Source organism: Centrocercus urophasianus, unplaced genomic scaffold (assembly GCF_019232065.1).
Source record: "Centrocercus urophasianus isolate 14NV4802_14NV808 unplaced genomic scaffold, USGS_Curo_1.0 seq_14, whole genome shotgun sequence".
NCBI lineage: Eukaryota > Metazoa > Chordata > Aves > Galliformes > Phasianidae > Centrocercus > Centrocercus urophasianus.
In genome coordinates this window covers 52,616,674-52,639,403 of record NW_024884586.1, presented here as the reverse complement: position 1 = coordinate 52,639,403, position 22,730 = coordinate 52,616,674, and the positions used below count along the sequence as shown (strand labels likewise).

The following is a 22,730-nucleotide window of genomic DNA, read 5'->3' as shown; positions in this document are numbered from 1 at the left end:
CATAAGTGAGGTGGTGGAAGAACTGAGTTATTTTTACAGCACTTAATATAACACACAGGCTGCTTAGGCTTGGAAATCCAATTACGATTAACCCACCTCCCCCAGTTTTGCTTTGCTGCTCCACACTAATGACCTCCCTCTTCGGCACTGCTGCTTTGTCTGCCCTGGGTCCTGTCCTGTCCTGGTGACCTTGGCTCCTGCTCCGTCCCACCCAGCATGGATGGCAGCCAGCCCTGGGGCAGCCCCATAGCACCCCTTGTGATTGCAGGCGCCCGGACCTGGGGACAGCTGTGCTGCAGTGCCTGCATCCTCCTTGGCCAGGGCACAGGGGAGAGGGCACCGCACGCATCATCTGTACAGCCCAGGTCACTTCTGGCTCTTCTGAGGCCACAGCAGGTGTGGGCGATGGGGCTGGGGTGTGTGATGGAGCTGAGCTGTAAGTTGGAGCTGGGGCATGAATTGGGACATGGTTACATGATGGGGTTGAGGTGTGCGTTGGGATGTGGGTACGTGATGGATTATATTTGCATCGGAGCCTGGCTGCCCAGCTGAGCTCCCGTGCACGATGGAGCTCAGGTGTGTGGCAGAGTTTGGCTGGGTGTGCAGCAGAGCTGCAGGGTGAAGCTCAGGTGTTCAAAGCTGAAGGCACTGTGGAGGGAGCACTTTCCTGCCCAGTCACAGGTAGGACAGCTCACACACTCCAGGTGTATGAAATCCTTTGGTTTCTTCTCACTGCTGCTGCCCGCTCCAGGCCTCTGTTGCGTGCTCAGACCTCCTCTTAAGGCACAGGAATTCACTTTCTCACGGGTCCTTGCATTCTCCTATTGAAAGATAAACATAATTGACAGGCTTTCTTTTTTTTCATTTAGCAGTGTAGTGTGTAGAGGATGTGTTCTGATTAATCACAGCTGATTATCAACGCTGGCCACATTTTTCAAAAAGTATCATGAGGTGAGTTCTGAGCATGTGTTCCTGTGGCTGCTTCAACCTGCCCAGGTGCAGGTGTGGAGCATGGTAGGGCTTTGTTGCTCACTCCATCTGCCTGTCTGTCGGCCTGCCTGCCTGTGTATCTGTCTGCCTGTATGTCCGTCCATCTGTCCATCTTGTCTGCCTGCAGCCGGTGCAGCGCAGCGCTGAGTGCTGGGTGATGTGGACAAGAGGCAGCTCTGCTGCCCGGCAGCTGGTACCAGGCAGGGGCAGGGGATGGCAGTCAGGACATGCCTGGAGAAGGCAGGCAGGACATCTGCTGTGGCACGGAGATGGCTTGGGCTGCTGCTGGAGGAGCACGTTGTGCTTTCAGTACTCAAAGTGAAGCCCGTGACATCAGGGCAGCTGTTGAGCACTGCTGAAGGACGCTGTTACCTTCTGCCCTGGGAGCCGTCCCCACAGCGGTGCAGGCTGCTCACATGTGCTTAGGTGCTTTATAGAAGTAACAAAGTGCTAAATTTCTCCAGGACATCAATTGCCAGCACATGGACTATTGGCACCACGCGTATTGGCACCCAGCGAAGTGCTGCCTTGCCCCAGCGATTGGAAGCAGTGTGTGACTGTGTGCAGCATGCACAGGAATGCAGTGCTGGGTGCTGCACTGAGACACCTACGTAGGTGTCTGGGATTCTGCCTTCCTTGGACAGACAGAGCGTGCCAGGGGAGCTTGACAGCATGAAATACTCCCAATTACTGTCAAAACATGCTGAAACCAAACCTCTCGTTTTGTTTTTCTGAATGGCAAGTCAGGGTTTGGTGTTCTTTTTTTTTTTTTTTTGATAAAAAATAATGAGATTTCCCTCATGGGAAAATTAGATCTGAGGGAGGATGCTTGCTGGCAGAGCTGCTGAGGTGGGAAATGCCTGAACTGGGCCCGTCCAGGCTGAGAGACTGCAGTCTCTGGGGCCAGGACCCAGGGCTTGGCAAGAGGCTTCTTTTCTAAAATAGAAAAAAACTCAGAAAAACAGCATCCTTTATTTTTGAAGACTTTTTGGTTAAATTTACTTCTGAAATTTGCATCCTGAAATTAAAGTTCTAGCAGAACTGATCTGCTTTGACGGAAGTCTTTGGTCTCTCAAGAATAGTGTTTTTGATTTCAAGAATGCCTTGTATTACAGAAATGCCTCATGACTGCTTTCAGAACAGTTGTCAGTCATTTCCAGGTGTTATACTTCTGTTAGTTTGTAATCATTTGTTTGTAACTCTAAGTGTCTGGGCTGTGTTTGGGCTGAAGCATTCCCTGTGGATAGCCTACCTCCAGCTAATGAAGGAGCATGTTCTGGGGCAGTCCCAGGGTTTGTGAGCTGGTGCCAAGAGGATATCAGGAAAAACTCCTTCTCTCAAAGAGTGATCAGGCATTGAAACAGGCTGCCTGGAGAGGTGATGGAGTCTCCATCCCTAAAGGTGTTCAAAAAACATGGCAGTGTGGCATTTAGGGATGTGGTTTAGTGGGCATGGTGGGGATGGTGTGACATTTGTGATGGTTTTCCAACTTTGCTGATTCTGGGTTCTAGGGGAGTCCGTGCCCTGCCGATTCGTGGCAGAGCTGCTCTCGTGGCGAGGCCACGTCTGTGCAGGCTGCACGCAGTGCTGGGGAGCTGACGGCCGCTCAGCCATCCCCAGCTGTGGCAGCTCTGCTTCCCCCCGGCCTGCCGCCATTCAGATGGGTTTCTTGGCTCCCCACTTTGGGTGCAGTGTGCCTGAGGCAGCCGGGCAGGTCCTGAGTCTGGGGGAGCCCAGGTGGGATAGGCCTGCTGTGAGCCCTGCGGCTGCACAGGGTGCTCGTGCCGTGGGGATGGTGCAGGCAGAAGGAAACACAGCAGCACGGCCTTTGGAACACTGCATGGCAGAGCACCGATTTGGGCAAGCTTTGTGACAGGAGCATCAGAGGAAATTCTTTCACAATTCTGTTGTGTTTTGATGTTGCGAAAACTCTTAGTTTTGAAAATCCCGCTGTGGTCTGATTCAGTAAAAATGTTTTGGTAAGATAAAAGCTGTTTCGTTGGAGCAATTGTTCACTGTGTTCGCTTAGGCCTGTTCACGTTTTTCAGCTGCACAATTAATGCAGATACTGCAGTTGGCACTAGCATATTTCTGTAGCATTTTGTACAGTGGCACTCAGCGGCTGAGGAATGGAGTCGCTGGGTGTTCCTGATGGAAGCACTGACATTCTGCACTGCTCCTCCTTGGCTCCCCACGCTGTCCTGGCCAGGACCCATGGCCCTGCAGTGGCAGAAGTGGGCTTACAGCTTCATCTGCAGGCACAGGGAATTCCCATACGGACTGGGGTCTGTTAAGGGAAATGTACTTCCTTGCCCTTCTCCACCTGAGGGATGGGAACTTCCTTTGAGTACAATGTTTTATTATAACAGTCATAAAAGAAACCGTGCTCTGCTTCCTCCGTTGCGTACTGCCACATGAATAATTACTGCTGGCTCAAGGAAAATAAAGGTTTTGTAATAGGTTCTGTACAGACATGGGGGAGAGGAGTGCTGTGCCTGCTGCGTCTGCAGACCTCTGCTGCTTGCCGTCAATCCATGCACGCTGCTTCCAGTAAGTGCAGAAAGGCAAATCTGGGCAGGAGTGATGGGCAGTTCAGGTGGGACGTGCTGCCTGCAGGTAGCCATTCCTGTACACCTGCCTCAGAAAGTCAGTGGCTCCCTGGGAGCACCGCAGATGGGTGTGTTACTGATTGCTTCCTATTCCAAGGACAAGGAAAAAATGCAAAGGGAAGAGCCCTCAGCTGTGCCTGCTGGAACCCGAGGAACAACACTGCCCTGAGCAGCTCGTGGGGCTGCATGCTGTGCAAGACAGGAGTGCAAATGTACCCTCTGCTTTTCATCAGGATGAATGAAACCAAGAGGCCATTTCATCTGCAGGTTGAGCATCTCAGGCCAGACGCTGTGTTGGAAGAGATGGAATACAGGAGTGACACTGGCACTTGGCTGGGTGTTCCTCAGCTGGTGGAATTAGTACAAACAGGTTGGCATCACATTTACTAACCTGTACAAAACCGGGCCTGGCAGGAGACTTGAAGTAGTGAAGAAACCTCATGGGATGCCATGGCATCTTGCAGTAGGGTACCGAGGCTTTAATGCAAGCATTCTAAATCGGCAGCAGCAACACTGCAGCAACACTGGGCTGTGCTGGGCTGAGCACTGCCCTATGCCCAGGCTGTGGGCAGCACTGGTGCCACCGTGCCCCTTGCTTTCCCTCTGCCCACGGGAACTGCCCCTCCTGTGGGCACCTGGAGAGCCCTGCAGGCAGGGCTGCGGGGAGTAGGGCCGTCCCAAACCATCTCTGCGGTGCTCAGCAGCGCCTTGCCCAGCAGCAGCCCATGCTGTGTGCAGTTTAGATGCCCATCTCCTCGGGCTGGTCATGGAGCTGTGAGAAACACTTCCGGAGCTTGGAATGCTTGGGAGCCCGAGGGCGGCTGCCTCGCCAGGTTTTCTTACGGCAGAGCTATTATTAACTGACATAGCTGCAGCCTTGTTCCTACACCACTGTGTTGAGTCATGCCATGTATCACTCTCGGCTCCTTCTCTGTGCTACAAATGCCTAATGAGCTGCCTCGCTTCAGCACGTTGTTCCTGAGCTTTCCTTCCTGTATGAGTCGCTCAGCACTGAATTTATTAAATTTCAGATGCATGAATTTCAGCCTGGGATTGTGGTGGCAGAGCAGCGCTCTGTGCTTGGCCGTGGTCTTGGAGCTGTACAAGCAGCAGTGGCACAGAGCTGTGCAGCGTGCGGTGCGACTACGTGGCTTCCATGCAGAGCCACCAGGATGACAGTCCCTGTCAGCTCAGTGAGTGAGTTGGCAGCAGCTGGTGGAACAGCTCTGCTCTCGGATGTTTTCAGATCAGTTTGCTGGGAAAGATGTGCAAGGGAGAGAGCGAGCAAGTGGTGGGGAGCAGAACAGAAGGGAAAGCAAACCAGGTTCTGTGCCTTGCTTCAGCTGCTCCCATCCCGGTGTCACCCACGTGCATATGGCACGGGGCCTCTGCTGCACTCAGCCCTGCAGCATTCAGCCCTGCAGTGTTGATCCTGCGGTACCTGTGGGCTCCAGCAGTCCCCACATCCCATCTTCCTCACCTGGCAAAACACTGGGACAGCTGCAGAAAATGTGGGGCTTCACTGGATCCTTCAGGAACGAGCTGTGTTGGCAGCAGGATGAGCTCGCTGCCCCCAAAGTGTCCGTTCTTTCCTGGCTGCTGCTGGCAATTCTTTATCGATCATCAGGGAATCACTCTTTGCGTCACTTCCCATTATCTCCCAAGTAAGCCTGAGCAACAGTGGTGACGCAGGGAGATTTCCTACCCAGAGCAGTGATACAACCTGCACAAAGAGGTCAGCGACCAGCGAGAGACTGGGAATTAAGGCATGATGAGCAATTTTAAAATCATTAGTGGCACTGCAGGCTGAGATAATCGCATCCCACGCAGCAGAGGATGAGGGCGAAGTTAAGAGCATCCAGAAAGCGTGGCTCTGTCCTGAGGGGTGGGGGTGTGCCCATGGCAGTGCTTGCTTTGGGCTGCCTGCAGTGATCCCACAGCCCCATCCAGCAGCCGGGGGAGGCGGTGCTCCTGGGGGCAGAGGCACACGGCTCACAGCCAGGGTGCTGGCAAGGGTGAGAGCGTGCATTGCGTTGGCATCGTTGATGCATCCTCTGTCTGTTTTACACTGATGAGGTCTTGGAACAAAGTATTCTATCAGAACACACTAATCTCTTGGGTTATAATAAAATAAGCGGGCAAAATAAGTGAAAATAACAACTTGTAAATTGTCTTGAAGATCACAAACAATTTAAGGAAGTAGAGTTGCTCGTGAAACAGATGAACTGTGGGGAATAAAAAGCCAAAGTGCCACAACACCTCAGTCCTTTGCTGGCACATAACCTCTTTTTACTGCTTGGCTGTCTCCGTAGCAGAGTGACAACTGAGAAATGTGTGAAATTGACATTAATAATGGATTCAGCTCCCTTTAATGCTGCCCAAGACGCAGCCCCTTTCCGAGCGCAGCAGCTGAAGGCAGTGCTCTAGGAGGGGACGGTGGGCAGCGGGCACAGTGGGCCCTGCAGGGCTGCCCTGGTGCCCTCATCACCCCACCATCACCAGGCTTTTGTTTCTGCTCAGCTCAGAGCAGAGGGGTTGGACCCGTCTGTGGAAGTCTGTGCTGGTTGGGCTGTGATCTGAGCAAACACCGCTGTCCTGAAAGTCATGAGAATATAAATGGAGGGTTCAGCTGGGAGAACTGGTGGGGGGTCATGGTTCCGTGTGTGTGTGTATAAATGGCAGCACCTGGCCAGCTCACTGTGCAAATGCTTGTTGCACATATGATTTGCTAGAAGTTTTCTGTAACCTTTTAATTGAAAACTGTATAAATAAAATGCAGTGCCATGTGTTTGCCACGTGGCAGATGCGAGCACATGAATTAGGGTATTGCAGGGTGCCCCACGTCAGTCATGCCCAGGAATGCTGGTCAAAGGCCTAATGCAGAGCTGGAGAGTGGCTTGTGCTCCGTGCCGTTGTCCATCTTCAGTCACTGAGCAAGTGCCCTTAAGAGAAGAGTGGGCCCAATAACAGAGAGAACCAGGGACTGGCAGCACTGACGCTCTCTGTCCTGACCTTGGCTGTGCCAGGCGCACAAGGAGCAGCCGGTGCTCTGCCTCTGCCCTGACTGCTGCGTGGGGGGGCAGAGAAAGCAAAATACCCTTCTGAGTGCACCTGAGCTGCCTTTGCCGCCTTCCTCTGAAGCCTTCCTGTTTCTGTTTTTCTGCTGTGCCTTTCCTGAGCCACTGCCCCACAGCTGAGGGCCTGCTGGGCTCAGGGGCCGATGGCCACACTCAGTTCCCAGCCCAAGGCTGATGGCTGTGCTCTCCTCCCAGCCCAGGGCAGCCTCTGCTTGGCTCTGTGCCTTGAGTTCTGCTCATGGAGACACTGAGTGCTGTGCTCACAGGTGTCAGCATGTGTGCAGTGCAGTCTGGGTCTTACAAATAATGTCTCTGCTTTCCTTAGAAATCTTTTAAAACAGACATTTTTCACTTTAATCTTGCATGTTTAGACCTCATTATGGGGAGAAAAAAATACCTCCCAAAACGCGTTACCTTGCATGTGTATCGTTTAAGGCTTAAGGCTGGAGGAAAACGAGGAAGGATTATCAAGTGGGTGGGCAGGAGGAGCCCTGGCTGCTGCCCACTATGCCATGGCCTCCCAGGGTGCAGGTGATGGGCAGTGGGGAGCAGGCAGTGGGCAGCGCCTGAGTGCGGAGCTGCCTGTGGTCCCGCAGTGCTGTGCAGCCATGGGGTTCCCAGGGATGGGGTTTCCCAGGGATGGCGTGTTGCTCTGAGTGTTCTGGTTTGTAGGTGCTGTGTTTCTGTTTCAGAAAAGCACTCAGACGTGTTTACAAACCATTGACCTTTGTGAAATTGAAGCTCTGCATTTTCCGCTTAAGTCTGCGCCCATGTTCGTGTGGCTGCCAGATGCCTTTCGAGGCTCATGCCAGCTATTTCCCCATCCTTCATCTGCAGCAGGTGAATACAGACAGCTTCTGGACATTTTTTCCCCACCATGAAATTACATTTGCAAAGTCCTTGAAAATCACAGCTTCTCCGGAGGCCGGGAGGGGTAGGAAATGCAGTCAGCAGGTTCTGCCATGACCTTAGTGATGACAGATTATGTGTGAGGCAGGCACTGCATTAGCAGCTGGCTGCAGCTCGCCAGCGCTGTGCTGTGCTCAGGTTCCCCACACACTCACCGTGTGCAGCACCTACAATCCAAACAGGGTTGGATGCTGCGAAAATAGTTTGCTAATGATTTACTGCATCTTGTATCCTGCTGCTTCCCTTTGTCACATAGTTCTCAATATGAAATGAATCTTTACAGCATTGGACAAACCTGCAAAATGCTGCACTAAATATCCTAAAATGTATTACTGCTCCCAGTGAAGATGGGGAAAAAAAAATCAATAAGCCACACGTAGGAAAAGGGAAGCAATTTCAGTACAGCAGTGCTGTCACTTCGTTCCTGTGTCCCCTGGTTCAACTCCAGGCAGACGTTTCAAATTCACCAGCTCTACCCATGACCGCAAGTGAGTACGTGAAGTGATGGGCACTCACTCACTTTCACAGCACGCTGCTGATTGAGGCCTTTTATTCAAGCATGGGAGCTCCTGGCACCTGAGCCCCAGCTGTGTGGGGCAAGGAGAGCGTGAGTCCCAGGCATGGGGCTGTTGTGACCATTCCTGGGGTGCACATCCCACAGTGCTAAACGGGAGGCATGACGGCTTCCTGCATGGGCTTTATCAATGGGAGAAACCTCTCCGTAGCTGGAAAAAGTGATTAAAGGGGAGAACTTCTCTGCTCTGAAATAGGAGCAGTAATTTAGGGGCTCTTGCTTCATGTAACCATTTCAGGTCATTAAGAGGGAAGCAGTGGTGCTGTGGTCCTGGTGAGAGCAGAGAGCTGGAGGCTGACAGGGCTGTTCAGTGCTGGGAGACACCATCGTAGCATCTGCACAGCAGTGAGTTCTGGAGCCAACTGTAGCTCACAGTTAATTTTTGTAGGCGCTGAATAACTCAAAAAATGTTGTAACAAAACTCATCTAAAACTTCTCTTCTGAGAGCCTTTTTTACTCGAATCACATGTACCACACAAGGAGCTTGATGGTCCTCATCTCTTTGCAAACACCAAGCACTAGATGTTAGCCCTGCATACCTTGGTAGAAAATTAGCATTGACCCCTTTGTTTTCTTTTCTTTCTTTTTGATGCTTTAAGCAAGCAGTGAGATTTAGGCAGTGCTTTGTGAACCAGGTGAGCTGCTCAGTGCCGAGCACACAGGTGGCAGCTGAGGCTGTGCAGTGCAATGCTGTGTGTGGGTTGGCTGTTCCTATTACGTGAAATAAATGTATGTGCTGTGCTTCAGCTGCAAATACCAGTTCATCTATGCAAGACACACAGCTTTTAGAGCACTTTGTGAGCACTTGTACAAACACACAGCTTTATTTTAAGCTTTGCTCACATTTGTATTGCAACTTACTTAACACTTCTAAAAGAAAAAACAACAAAAACTCTGTGAATGGTAAGGAACAGTTTTACAGGAACGGCTGGGTTCTTGGCAACGGCAGGATCCTGCAGCACCTCCGGGTCTCATTGGGCCATCTGAGCACGGGGACAGACCTCTCGTGGGTGCCACGCTTGGAGGGGAGCCATGCACCCACATTTGTCTGCTCCTTTCATTCTCTCCAGCACCTGCCAACAGCATTTCTCAAGCTGCAGCATGGGAGAGCTGACAGACCTGGCAGGGTGCTAAGTGATCATACTGGTGCTAGCTCAGCCCTGGTTAAAGTCATAGACTCGTAGAATCCTTAAGAGTTGGAAGGGACCTTGGAAGCCCATCCAATCCAACTCCCCTGCAGTGCACAGGGACACCACAGCTCCATGAGGTTGCCCAGGGCCTGATCCAGCCTTGCCTGGAAAGTCTTCAGGGATGGGGCATCAACCACACCGCGGGGTCACCTGTGCCCGTGCCTCACCACCCTCATGTAAAGGACTTTTTCCTTGTATCTAACCTAAATCTACCCTCCCTCAACTTGAAGCCATTTCCCCTTGTTGGTTAGAGGGCATGGTGGGTGTGGGGTGTGGTTGTGTTTGGTGATGGTTGGACTCAATGATCTTTAAGATCTTTTCCAACCTGAGTGATTCTATGATTCTGTGATCGTAAGAGGTTTTTTCCAACCTTAATGGTTCCATGGTTGTATGAACTGTGAGCGCAGCATGGGACGTGGAGTGCTCCCTGCCCAGACTGGTTGCCTGGGGTGCAGGGTGCTGGTAGCTGGCACTGTGTGTTGGGTGCTGCTCTGCTGCTCTGCTGTACCATGCTGCACCGTGCTGTGCTGTGCTGCCTGCTGCTCAGTGCAAGATGGGATGCGCTGTCTATGCTCTCTGGGCTTCCCTCTCTGGTCCCTGGAAATACAAAGGAAGGAAGCAGTCCCCAGTGTTGCTCCGAGGTCTGGTGACCCCCACCACTTGCAGCACTTCAGCTGCCTCTATGACCAGGCAGCCCTACCAGGAGGATTCTGTCACAGGTCAGTGGCGGTTCTCTGCTTTGTCTGAGGTCACCCTTCCCTCCTCCATCAGATTTTAACTTGTGGGGAAGTTCTGGTCCTAGCTGTAGGTAAAGGACAAGGCAGCTCCCTGAGGGAGCACCACAGTTTCTGTGCCAGCTCCACAGAGTGGCAGAGAGCAGCTGCAGCCTTGTTTTAGCATTGAGTCATTAATTAAGGGTGAAAAACCTTTGGTAGGAAGGCCTGCTCCCATGACAGCCATGGGAGGCAGCATTTTATTTGCAGTGTCATGTACACCAGGAGTGATGGAGGGCCGTCGGCACAGCGTGTCCCACTGACTGAGCTGGAGAGCTGTGTGCTACTGCGTCTGCTCTACAGAGGATGGAGGCAGGAGGTTGGAGGGCTTGGTCGCCTCTGGTGTGGGCAGCCCGGGTGCTGGGAAGGATGCTGGGCAGCATAGGAATGGAGGTCACTGTGTGCAGGCTGTGAATTTGTATCTGCTTCTGACACTGTGTCAACTGAGTCTTACAGAATTGTCTGAAGCTTTGCCCTCTGCAGTGTTAAAATGCACCTTGCTGACTTTGTTTTAATTTTGCCTACTTCTGAAAACAGTGTTGGCTGAATCTGAGAAGTGCTGAGCACATTTCCTTCATCACAGCTACAGATCTAAATTAGTGGTGTTGTATTAGCAAATCTAAGCGAGGATGGTGTTCCCAAGCCAGGATGACCAGGGCCTCTTGTGGTCCATGGTCCAGCTGTGGATGCTGCTGGGCTGTGAGGTCTGTTTTGAGTTTGTGTAAACCAAATGCATGGTGAGATAGAAAATCCCATCTAGAACAGTGGCACCTGCTTGGGGAGGTGGCTCCCTGGGGTCCCAGCAGGCTCAGGGCATGTATGGGGCAGGCTACTTCTGCAGGGCTCTGTGATCCTCTGGTCAGGGTCAGAACTGTCCTGTTTGCACCTGCAGAACCGTGCTGGTGTACAGTGCTGACACAAGAGGTGTGGAATGTAACCCTGCAAATGTATGTAAATGCTGCCCGGGAGATTTGCTTTCTGCTGCAATTAATGCAAAAAATTGTCCCCAGCAGAGGTGCAAAAGGTTTCGTTCTAAAAGTTTACAGCTCCTGACAAGAGCGGGCTGCCTCCCATGAGGATAACAGGGAAGGGAACCAATTTAATTGGTGCATTTACAGCCCAAGAATGGCCAGTTTTCGCTGAAGGAGTCCCATATAAATTGATGCCGTGTTGGATTGTATAGCACACAAATTGCACTCTCAGCTGGCTGTAAAAAGGAAATTTGTTTTTATATCCTCTTCCAGTTGTCAGATAAATACGGATTGTCTTCAGCAACTGTTGCTGGCATGTGACAGACATGGGGTGGATGCTGGGAGTCCCCATCCAGGTGCTGCCATCTCCACGGGGAGGAGCCCCACGGGGCAGCCTGCCTGCCCTGCTGTGCAGTGCTGGAGGGGCAGTAGGGCCACAGGAGTGCAGTGCCTGCAGCCTGCAGCACGTTAGCGTGGATGGATTGACTCATCAGGAAGCCATATGTTCTGGGATTTCACCAGGGGGTTTGGGATGGTTCCCAAAACTACAGGAATGATAGGCTGTGCCTTCGGTGGTGGATGTAATCATTATTTAAGTTAAAGCTGATGGTTGAAGACTTCTTTTTTATGTTATTTTATTGTTTTTTGTAACGAGGGCTCTCTGGTTAGGATCGGTAGTCAAGAAAGGTATTAGCAAAAGAAAAAAATAGTGGTGCTGACAGGCAAGTTTTAGGGGCTGGCATCTTCACAACAATTTTCTGCAACTGCTTTTTCATGGCATAGATGGATCATGGATGGCTGGACAACAGGAGAAATAATTATTATTTTGACATTAAATATCCATGAAGGTTCAAGATTCCAACCCAAACCGTTCTGTGATTCTATGATTCTGTGTTTCTGTGATGTGTCTGTATTCGGTATACGAATAATTCTGTCAGTCCCAAAGGGAGCTGACTGCTTCATTTCCTTTGTGCAGCCCTGCTGCAGCCAGGTGTTTACTCCTAGAACTCACGGTGTTGCTCAGCTCCTGCCCACATCTCACTTCTTGGAAGGGGGGCAGATGTGGGCTGCAGCTTTGTGTCGGTTCACTGGTGTGTGGAGGCAGGGTGGCAAAGGGGTGTTCAGAAATGGGCCGTGTAGCCCTTGTGGAGTTCTTAACAGAGTTGCTGATAGATGATTGCATTTAACTTCTCTGGGCATGTCTGTTATCTCCCTTGTTTTCATATTCTGTGCAGTTCCTGGATCTAGCAATGTAAAAGATAAGGATAATTGAACTGTCAGAGTTTCTGGGATAGGAGCGCGGTGCTGCTGTGGCATCAGGGGAAACAGCAATGCTCTGAAATTAGCCCATATTCCACTATTATTCAGGTGTCTGTTTTCAGGAGCTTTCTTGATATTTCTTTTTCTTTGTGCACATTATTGTTTTTTGAATGACATAAAATTAGCCCCTTCTGGGTTTACTTTGAAAATAGCATTAAGAGCTTAAATGTTCAGTAGAAATGATTATAAACCTACTGCGTGATTTAGAGGTCGCTGAGGGTTTCAGCTCAGCAAGTAAAGCGTACATGAAACATCCCTTTTTCCAGTATGTAAATGGCATAATCATAAAGTAACTCCAGATCATGAGGCCAGAGTGTCAGTTTAAAGCTCGGTGGTGGGAATGGTGGTGCTGGATGAGAGGCACCACTGCTGCAATGCACAGAGCCACCAGATGCTTCCAAACCGCACTGTTACCTGCACATGGATGTGTATATGTGCATATATGTGTGTGTGTATGCATACATACAGCAATCTCAGTTGTCCTCCATGTCAGGATATGGACAGTTGCAAGACATCTGGTAATGAGATGAGACAGAAATTCTGTTCTGTGAACCTGTTTCGTGATTTAATCATAGACAGTTTTCCTCTGCTTCTGTTATGATTTCTGTTACGATATACTTGCTGATCTTGCAGGCATTAACAGACATTTATTCTTCCTTACAGGCTCGTGCACCTGATCTACAATGGAAAAACTGCTTTTGTTTCTGCTGTTCATTGGCATAGCAGTGAGAGCTCAGATCTGCCCAAAGCGCTGCGTTTGTCAGATTTTGTCTCCAAACCTTGCGACCCTTTGTGCCAAGAAAGGGCTCTTATTTGTTCCACCAAACATTGACAGGAGGACCGTGGAATTACGGCTGGCAGACAACTTTGTTACAAATATCAAGAGGAAAGACTTTGCCAATATGACCAGCCTGGTGGACCTGACGCTGTCCAGGAATACAATCAGTTTTATCACACCTCACGCGTTTGCTGACTTGCGCAATTTGCGGGCTTTGCATTTGAACAGCAACCGATTGACTAAGATCACCAATGACATGTTCAGTGGGCTCTCCAATCTTCATCACTTGATACTTAACAACAACCAGCTGACTCTTATTTCTTCCACAGCTTTCGATGATGTTTTAGCTCTTGAGGAATTGGATTTGTCTTACAACAACCTGGAAACGATCCCCTGGGATGCTGTGGAAAAGATGGTTAGCTTGCACACCCTCAGTCTGGACCACAATATGATTGATCATATTCCTAAGGGGACCTTCTCCCATCTCCACAAGATGACCAGGTTAGACGTCACGTCTAACAAACTGCAGAAGCTACCACCTGACCCTCTCTTTCAGCGAGCTCAGGTACTGGCAACCTCAGGAATTATCAGCCCTTCTACTTTTGCGTTAAGCTTTGGTGGAAACCCTTTGCATTGCAACTGTGAGCTCTTGTGGCTGAGGCGTCTCTCCAGAGAAGACGACCTGGAGACGTGTGCCTCTCCCCAGCTGCTGTCGGGCCGGTACTTCTGGTCGATCCCTGAGGAGGAGTTCCTGTGCGAACCTCCTCTCATTACCAGGCACACCCACGAGCTGAGGGTGCTGGAGGGCCAAAGGGCAGCGCTGAGGTGCAAGGCCCGGGGGGATCCAGAGCCAGCAATTCATTGGATTTCACCTGAGGGCAAACTTATTTCTAACGCAACAAGGTCTGTGGTATATGACAACGGTACACTCGACATCCTCATCACAACAGTGAAGGACACGGGCTCTTTCACCTGCATCGCTTCCAACCCAGCAGGGGAAGCCACACAGACGGTGGACCTGCACATAATCAAGCTCCCTCACTTGCTGAACAGCACTAACCACATCCACGAGCCTGACCCTGGCTCCTCGGATATCTCAACGTCCACCAAGTCGGGCTCCAATGCAAGCAGCAGCAATGGGGATACAAAAGTCAGCCAAGACAAGAAGGTGGTTGTTGCTGAAGCGACATCATCTACTGCTCTGCTGAAATTCAATTTTCAAAGAAACATACCTGGAATACGCATGTTCCAGATCCAGTACAATGGCACTTACGATGACTCTCTGGTGTACAGGTATGGCACGGCCAGCCCAGCCCAGCCCCTCCCCGTTGCTCCACACTGGTTGCTGGTGCAAGCTTTTTGCTGCCCACTCCTCGGAGGGCTGTCAGCCTGCATCTCCTAGCCACAGCCTGGCTCTTGGCTGGTGGAGAGGGTAATGCAGATTGGGAAATGGCTGTGGGTTGGGTTATTTCTAAAGAATCCAAAACAGACCTCTGATCCTCTTTAGTAATCTGATTAGCAGAAGGATTGTGAGGTTAGATGAGCTAAGTGGATCTTAACGCGCTCAGTTTAATGACAGCATGGGGACGGTGCTGCCTGCAAACACGTTTCTGCAAGCACACCCTGCTGCCGTGGTGGTGATGCTTGGGAGGAGTGAGCGTGCGTGGCCTGTGCATTGGGTGACTTTGTTCTGAGTCTGGGCTGTAACCGTCACACCTTTCAGAACTGTTGTTTTCTTAATTTCATCTACAGTTGCTCTCAGGAAGGGCTTTGCCCAGACAAGCTGTGTGGGGGGAGCGTGGTGCTGCCCGCCGCCAGGGCAGGGCTGCGCTGCCAGGGGAGGGCTGGGAGGGGGCTGCGGCAACACGGGTTTGTTAACGCCGATGTCCTCGCCCCCAGGATGATACCTCCCACGAGCAAAACCTTCCTGGTGAACAACCTGGCTGCTGGGACCATGTATGACCTGTGCGTCTTGGCCATCTACGACGACGGGATCACCTCGCTGACCGCCACCAGGGTGGTGGGCTGCACGCAGTTCACCACCGAGCAGGACTACGTGCGCTGCCACTTCATGCAGTCCCAGTTCCTGGGCGGGACCATGATTATCATCATCGGCGGGATCATCGTGGCCTCGGTGCTCGTGTTCATCATCATCCTCATGATCCGGTACAAGGTGTGCAACAACAACGGGCAGCACAAGGCCACCAAGGTCAGCAACGTTTACTCGCAGACGAACGGGGCCCAGGTGCAGGGCTGCGGCGGGGCGCTGTCCCAGTCTGCCTCCAAGCAGGCGGTGGGGCACGAGGAGGCCGCCCAGTGCTGCCGGGCCGCAGGCGACGGCGCCGGACCCTCGCCGGAGCCCAGCCCCGGCCCGGAGGCCACCACTACCTCGCCCTCTCCTCACGCGTGGGCCGCCGGCGCCTCCGCTGCCCAGAAGCCGAAGCGGAAGCCGGGGCCAAAGCCCAGCAGCGAGCCGCAGAGCGAAGCTGCCACGAGTATCGAGTCCCAAAACACTAACAGAAATAACTCCACTGCTCTGCAGCTAGCTAGCCGTCCCCCCGACTCTGACCAAGGGGTCCCCACGTACAAAAGAGCACAATCCAAGCCAAGTAAGTTCCTCACCTTGCCGGCCACCACGTCCAGAGCCAAGCGCAGGCTGTCACTGGGCGGCGAGCTGCTGCTGTGCCGCTGCCAGCAGGACGCGGGGCTGTGCTCGCGGCGCAGCCTCTCCATGAACGGGATGCTGGCGCAGGCGGGCCGCTCCGGCGCGGAGGGCGGAACAGCGACGTTCTCGAGCTCTGAGTGGATATTGGAAAGCACTGTGTGACCTGCCTTTGGGTTTTTTTTTAAGTTTACCTTTTATTTCTCTGAGAAACAAAATGCCAAACGTTGTGTGAAGTTCCCTCTCCTGGGGAATTGGATTCGGAAGTCCACTGTTGTCTCACTGAGTGATGGTTTGTCCATGCGGGGTTCTCTATAAGCCACCCAGTGCACACGGGGTTTTGTTTAGTTTCCATTTGGTTTTATTTAGTATCCAAACAGAAGGCAACATTCAGAGTTTAAAAAGAAAAAAAAAGGGAAAAAAAAAAAGAGGTTAAGGGGTGAAAAAAAGCATGAAACAGCACCAGTGCCTTCCCTGCTCTAGGACTGGCTTCCTGGTTCTGCGGTAGCAGAAAACGCAAGAGAGAGTTTTCACAGAAAAAGCCTTTTATAAAGGAAATGAAATTTCCTCCAAGCTAACAAATAACCACTTCTGGATCAATCAGTAAAATGATATTTTTTAAAATGGTCAGACTGTATATTTCTTTTCCGTGATAATGGTGTTGCCTTTGTTTTTAGGCAGATGCTGTACAGAAACAACAACGCTGTGTTGTTCTCTTGTGTAAAATAAAATACTCACTCGGTACACCCAGCCAGCCTGGCAGTGACTGCCCGGGGCGCCCAGCAGTGTGCAGGGGATGCTGCTCCCTTCCTGTCCCGCAGTATCGGTGCCACAGCTGGGAACCCCTTCCAACAGGACCGGCGCCTGATCGGTGGCTCCCTGCTTTGCGATGTGGAAATGGAATGTGTTGAGCTCCTGTGTGTGCCAGCGCCTCGAGACAGCGGGGAGTGAGGGGCAGCAGTGGGCAGAGGCAAGGGCAGTGCTGGGGGCAATAACCTCGCTCGTTCCAGGCTTGCAGGGGCCTATCTCCTGTAAGCCCTGTGCTTTGCATCTGTAGTCCCTGCGCACAGCGGGGTGGCTGGGAGATGTTCGCACCTTAACAGTGATGTGCTGCTTGGCTCCGTGCCCCTGGGATGCTGTCAGGCCACGGTGTCGCCCTCGAGCATATGGCAATAGGTGGTAGCAGCTCAGACACCCCTGTTGTGAGGGTGAGAAATGTGCTTCTGCTGCTCTGCTCATTCTGAAGAAAATTTGAAAATTAATACTAATTAAACTCATATGGTCATCACATTTAAATCAAAGGCAGCTTAACTGAGCCGTCTCAGCGCATTCTCAGATGCTAAACGCTGTTTTTTATACGGGCTTTGCGACCACTAAAGCGATAGAACAGTTAAATTTTACACCCTGCGTGCTTGTGCTTGAAGGAAGCACAGCCCAGCAGCTGTGTGCAGGTGCTCTGGCTCTCAGGCACACACACACATGCAGTGCTGGGCCCCAGGGCCGGTGTGGGAGAGTTGTCTCCTGCAGGGCATTGCGCTCAGGGCTGGGTGTGCAGAGCCTGCGGGTCGTGGTTGTGCTTTGCTCCAGCGGCTGCAGGAGCCGGGAACTGGAGGCGGAAAGCGCAGGGAAGGAAGAGGCTGTTTCTTTTTTAGAAAGCCCTTTTTCTTCCCTTTGGAAGTACAGAGACCAGAAAGGAAATGAAGCACCAAAATTAGAACTACCCGTTTCCTGCTGGAAAAGCTAAAAAGAAATCCCTCCAGATTTCTCTGGAAGACCGCAGTCTTCTAGAGGGGGGCATATGGACAGAAATAGGCTCACAGCGCACCGCCAGAGTCCAAGTTGTGGAAGGTTGAAAGTGAAGGCATGGTGAAGCTGGGCAAAGGGGGGTAATGGTCCTTGGAGGAGCTGGATCTCTGCAGCCGGTACCTTCACCTTACGATGGGTAAGGAGGCACCTTTCCGTGTGCTCTGCTGAGGTACTTGTCCTAATTGTGCGTTTTGGAAACATCAAATGGAAATGCTTTGTGTGTTGTCTAAAACTGGACGCGTGTCTGATGTCTTGTGAAAGTGCTGAACTGTTCATAGCTTCGGGGGGGTTATTTTTATATTTTTCATTTCTTACTCAAAGGAATCGATTTTCCAAACGCTGAAGCTGAGTAATCTGTCTGCAGTACGTTTGTGTAAGCAGCTTAGAAGGACCATATGTCACCGTGTTTCGTTTAACTCTGCGCTAACGTTGCAGACCTGGGTGGCTTTAGGGCTCTGCTCACATCGGAGAGGAGCGTCCTCTGGGTGTGCACGGGGTGTTGGTTCTGTGCCATCGCCACAGGGGTGAACATACAGCGGGATGTTCAGGCCTGGTTCATTCCAAGTGCGGGAAGCCTTGGGAATGGGGAAATCTTCTGTCCTTTCTGTTCTGCAAAACCAGAGCTGTAGCAGATAGATGCAGAGAAAAGTGCCAAGGTATCTCTTGATCAGAAGAGTGACACTGAAATATTTGTTCAGTGATGTGCTGGAAGTTTTCTAATTCTTTGGAAACCAAAACACTCATGAAAGAATCCCAGATGTGGCTTTACCCCATTGTGGTCACACAGTACTGTCATGCAGGGAAGGCCTTGGGGAGGGGAGTGGGCAGCCAGGAGCTGCTGTTCTTGAGATGAACCCCTTTGGGCTGCACGAGTGAGTGTGCAGCACCCTGATGTCGTATGCAGCACCCCAAGGCAGTGTGCAGCATCCTGACCAGCACCCTGCTGCTCGTGCTCTATGAAAACGGTCACCAACACTTTGGTTGTGGGAGGGTCTCTGTGTTTCACAAGCACCAGGCAAGGAGAAGAAAATTCAGAAATTTGTTTATTTGTACTGAGATTTCTGACACACGCTTTCTCTTAACGTATTTCTTAAACCCACTCCTAACCCTTTTTTGAAAACACACTCGTTCTGTTAAAGAGGGCTGCTTCAAGTTATGTTTGGATGGAGAAGCAGGGTTTTGTTGGGTGAAAAGCTGGTTGTGTTAGTTGTTCTCTGTGCTGCCTTTCTGCTGATGTTCTGGGCATGTTCTTGACGGTGAATATATGGTACTGTTCAGTTCTGGGTGCAAATGTGGCTTTATTTCTGCCAACGTGCTCTGGTTGCTGGAAAATTCTCCCCAAGCACCAGTGCAGATCTGCAGTAATGAGCAAAAGAGGTGTTGGGGCATGGGGACGAGTGTGGGGCGGGCGATGCCCCCAGTGCTGCAGAGCAGTGCTGTCCCACAGGGGCTTTGCTGTGTGTCACCATAGGGACGCATCCCGCAGAGCCCTGCAGGAGCAGCAGGTGATGGCAGGGCCCATTCCCATTCCCCTGTGGTGAAGCCCCTCCAGCAGTCGTGTGTGCAGCAGTGCCAGCGCCGGGCCCAGTGGTTTCCTGTGGAGCTGCTGGGGGCTGAGCTCTGCTCCGTGCAGCACAGAGATGTTGGCATTTCTCAGAGTACACCAGAACTTTGCTGGTCACCACCTTGTGCCTGTGTGTTGCAGTTCTGAGTCACGTCAGCCCAAGCTGTGGTGGATGACAGTTCTGTCACAGCCAGCTGTCCCTGTGTCTGTGTGTCCTGCAGCCGCCTGTCCCCGTGTCCCACTGCTGCCAGCAAATGCTGCTCACGTGTCCTTGAAGAAGCACAGCGTGGCTCTTCCTGCACCATCTGCAAATGCACCCCGAGCTGCAGCAGGCACTGTGCAGAGAGGCAGTGGGGGTTTATCCTCAGTGATTGACCCAACAAGCAGAAGTAATGTCACAGCTGCTGTCATTTACTACTGCTTCTCACTAATTGGGAGAAACTGGAGCCTTGGAGGTACTGCTTGCAGAGTGGCAGCATTTGTCAGACTTACAATATCTCAAGAAAACGTACTGTCCTGTTCCTTTAAGGTGCTGTTGTAACAAGTGATGTGCGCTCACTCTCTAAAAGGAACAATAGCAGCTGTAACAGAGTAACACAATGCCTCTCCCATGGTAATTTAGGAAGTAATTTTAAGGTAGGTCAAAGTTCTGGTTTGAAAAAAAAAAAACCAACAAATCACAGCAAGATCAATAGGGTCCTGCTTACTGAAACCATGCATCCAATGCTTTCTCTTTGAAGACATTTTTCTGCATGCCTTTTAGTTCAGTACTGGCTGTGACACAGATACAAGGATTGCACTGAGCTGCCCCTGCACTTGCTGAGTGCTGCAGCAGCATCTCCTGCCCTCTGTGCAGATGCACAAGCGTGCTCTTTTGTCACAGTGTGATGCAGGTGGCTGCATACCATCATTTTAAAGGAAAATGGTCTTCCTGTACGCAGAAACCCTTTTCCTCTATGTAACTAATGTTAGCAGCCAGAGCATCAGTGCTTTGCTAAAAGAGCATCAGCACTGTGGCTGTGCTGCCTCACCTGTGCAGGGCGCCTGGACCCACAGTGGCAGCCCCAGGTAAGTATTGCACTGCAGCACTGTCACCACTGGCACATCCCCAGGGCACGCAGGAACAGCAGCACTGCAGGGCAGGCAGGGACAGTGGCTCTAGGCCTGCTGCCAAGCTGTGCTGCACTGTGCATGCATGCTCTGAGTGTTGGACAAAGGCAGCGCTGGAAATAAGAACAAATGTGCCGTATTCTGTCTCTGCTTGGATGTGGTTGTGACGTTGCTTTCATGGCAGCATGGATGGGACACAAGTGTGCAGGGTATGGGTTCTGGAATGCGTTAAAGCACCCACACTTTGCATCAGTAATGTGAGCCAAAAGGCAGAGCTTTCTGATCTTGCTGATAGTGCTAATGCCATTGATTTATTCACAAGAGCCAGGCGTGAAGGCTGATGCTGTGGCAAAAAGGAAGCTTAGCTTGCAAGGAAAGAATCTAAAAAAGAAAAAAGCAAATGTGGCAAATTGTTGGCTGCAGAGAGACGAGATTGAAGCTTTGTCTGTATGAAAATAAACAGAACGAGCTCTACTGCCTCTGTCATGCTGGAACAAGCCACATCTGCCAGGTCATTCAAAGTTGTTTCTCGGTTGGTATCAGCCTTCAGATTGCTGACAGCTGATATCAGTTCATTGTTACCAGTGATTGTTACCAGTCTGCAGGCAGGGACAGGTCAGTACTGGCTCAGTGCTGACCCGGGACTTCCAGCGTCTGGGAAGGGCTGATGGCACCTCTGGGTCCCCCTGGCCTGCAGAGCCCTGCAGAGCCCCTCAGGAGTGGTGCTGAGATGGAGAGTGGTGGCGTTCCTCTGCTTCTGCCTCCGTTGGTACCCAGAGTGAGGCAGGCAAGGAGAATGTTCACTGTGCACTGTGTATGGGGTGCACACACCTGCTGGGAGCTGCTGGGGCTGTTAGTGATGTGGAAATGCTGCCACAGCACGTCTGATACTGTGGAGCCACACAGGCAACTGCTGAGTGCAGCGCGTTCTGAGCACAGAGCAGCTCTGCAGCCCAGGGGAGCGTGGGACCTGGAGCTGCCTGGGTCTCCCTGCATCATGGGGATGTGTGCATGTGCCTATCTTGCACAGGAATTCAATTTGGACAGGAGAATGAGAAAAAGAATCACGGTTCCAGCGCAGCTCCCTTCTCCCCATGCTCACTTGGGCAGAGGGTGGTGGGCAGGGAGTCCTGCAGGCCCCGGTGCGCGGCTGCAAACAGCTGGAGAGCTGTGTCCTGCAGCAAGCCATGGCCACACTTTGTGGTTCGCTTCCAGTGCTGAGAGGTAAGTTGGGGCCACGGGGCCGGCAGCAGCGAGGTGCAGGGCTGCAGTCACTCAGTGGAGCTGCAGGTCCCCACACTCCCTTGGGACAAGACCAACAGTGTGGCTGCTCAGGGACAGATGGGCACACGCTACACGTTCTGTGCATGGTGACTTTTCACTTGCATGTAAGCCTGGCAAGGACCAACGCTGGGCTCGTGCCCATCCACTGCTTCATGTTGGTGTTTCACCTCTGTGCCACTTCCAATACTGCACAAAGAGGTGAAAACACTGTCGTAGAAAAGGGCTTTGCCTGCGGGAAGTCAGGAGCAAATCTAGAGAGTGGGGAGTTCTCTAATTCTGGAGAAGTGAATGTTCCCATTCCTTGCCATGGGTGTTGCTGTCCCTCCGTCCGTCTGTCAGTGTCAGTCATTCTGTCTGGAGGTTGCAGCACGGCACTGGGCACTGTGGGTTACCCTCACTGTCTCTGTTCTCTCTTTGCACAGAAGCTGGGGCTGACCTGAAGGACACCCACACTGCTCCACTCCCTGAAAGCAGTTGCCCCAACGTGGTTATGCGGCAGAAAACAAAGCGATCCCAGTGCACCAAGGATTGATGCCACACCGTCCTCACACTGCCCAGACAATTTCTTCAAGTCACAGCTGAGGCCAGGAGGCTGTGGAGGTCGGCAGTGTCGGACAAACATTCCTTCCCAGCTCACAGATTCCCCATCTTCCGTCTGCCACATTCAGTCTAAATACCTTTTTTTCTGGTGTCTGAGGTTTTTATAAAACTAACAATGAAAACTTGGGTGGCAACAGCTGCAGTACCACTTGTGTCAAACGTTGCCAGTGGTGACTTCACAAACTGTAACCATGGTAGCTTACATCACTGTAACAAATAAATGTTTTACTACAACGGAGCTGGCACTGGGCTGATTCGGGGCAGCGATGCCCGCTGCGGCCGGGCGTTGGCACCGCACACTCCTGCAGTGCCAGCCATGCTCTGTACTGTGGGGTTGGAGCCTGGGGGCAGCGGGGGCTGAGCAGAGAGCTGCAGCCCTCCCACCCATAGCACTGCAGCCCCTGCCAGTCCTGTGCAGCACTGCTGGCTGCTCCCATCACATCTCGCTTTTCAAACGGGATCGAGAGCTTTGCTTTCCTTCCCTCTCACTAAGAGTTTTACATGGCTTCCAGA

At 51.8% G+C, this 22,730-nt stretch overlaps 1 protein-coding gene across 2 annotated transcripts; it reads left to right on the top strand.

Annotated features, from left to right (window-relative positions):
* The first annotated feature begins 13,096 nt into the window (after positions 1-13,096).
* On the top strand, positions 13,097-22,421 carry LRFN5 (leucine rich repeat and fibronectin type III domain containing 5). Of its 2 annotated transcripts, XM_042814221.1 has the most exons (3): positions 13,097-14,484; positions 15,091-15,800; positions 22,040-22,421. In XM_042814221.1, exons 1-3 carry the CDS (start codon positions 13,097-13,099, stop codon positions 22,147-22,149), a joined length of 2,208 nt encoding a protein of 735 aa, XP_042670155.1. In that variant the 3' UTR covers positions 22,150-22,421. The 2 variants fall into 2 exon arrangements, 1 of the variants encoding a protein (XP_042670155.1); XR_006168084.1 differs by lacking the exons at positions 13,097-14,484; positions 15,091-15,800 and adding an exon at positions 17,550-17,795 and having other exon boundaries at positions 22,040-22,126.
* Positions 22,422-22,730: the final 309 nt, after the last annotated feature.

Bases quoted from the DNA above. Each gene is read 5' to 3' on its own strand.
- LRFN5 (XM_042814221.1), top strand. From the start codon at position 13,097: ATGGAAAAACTGCTTTTGTTTCTGCTGTTCATTGGCATAGCAGTGAGA. The intron at 14,485-15,090 runs GTATGGCACGGC...CCTCGCCCCCAG, and splicing joins GATGACTCTCTGGTGTACAG to GATGATACCTCCCACGAGCA. The intron at 15,801-22,039 runs GTAAGTTCCTCA...CTCTTTGCACAG, and splicing joins AAGAGCACAATCCAAGCCAA to AAGCTGGGGCTGACCTGAAG.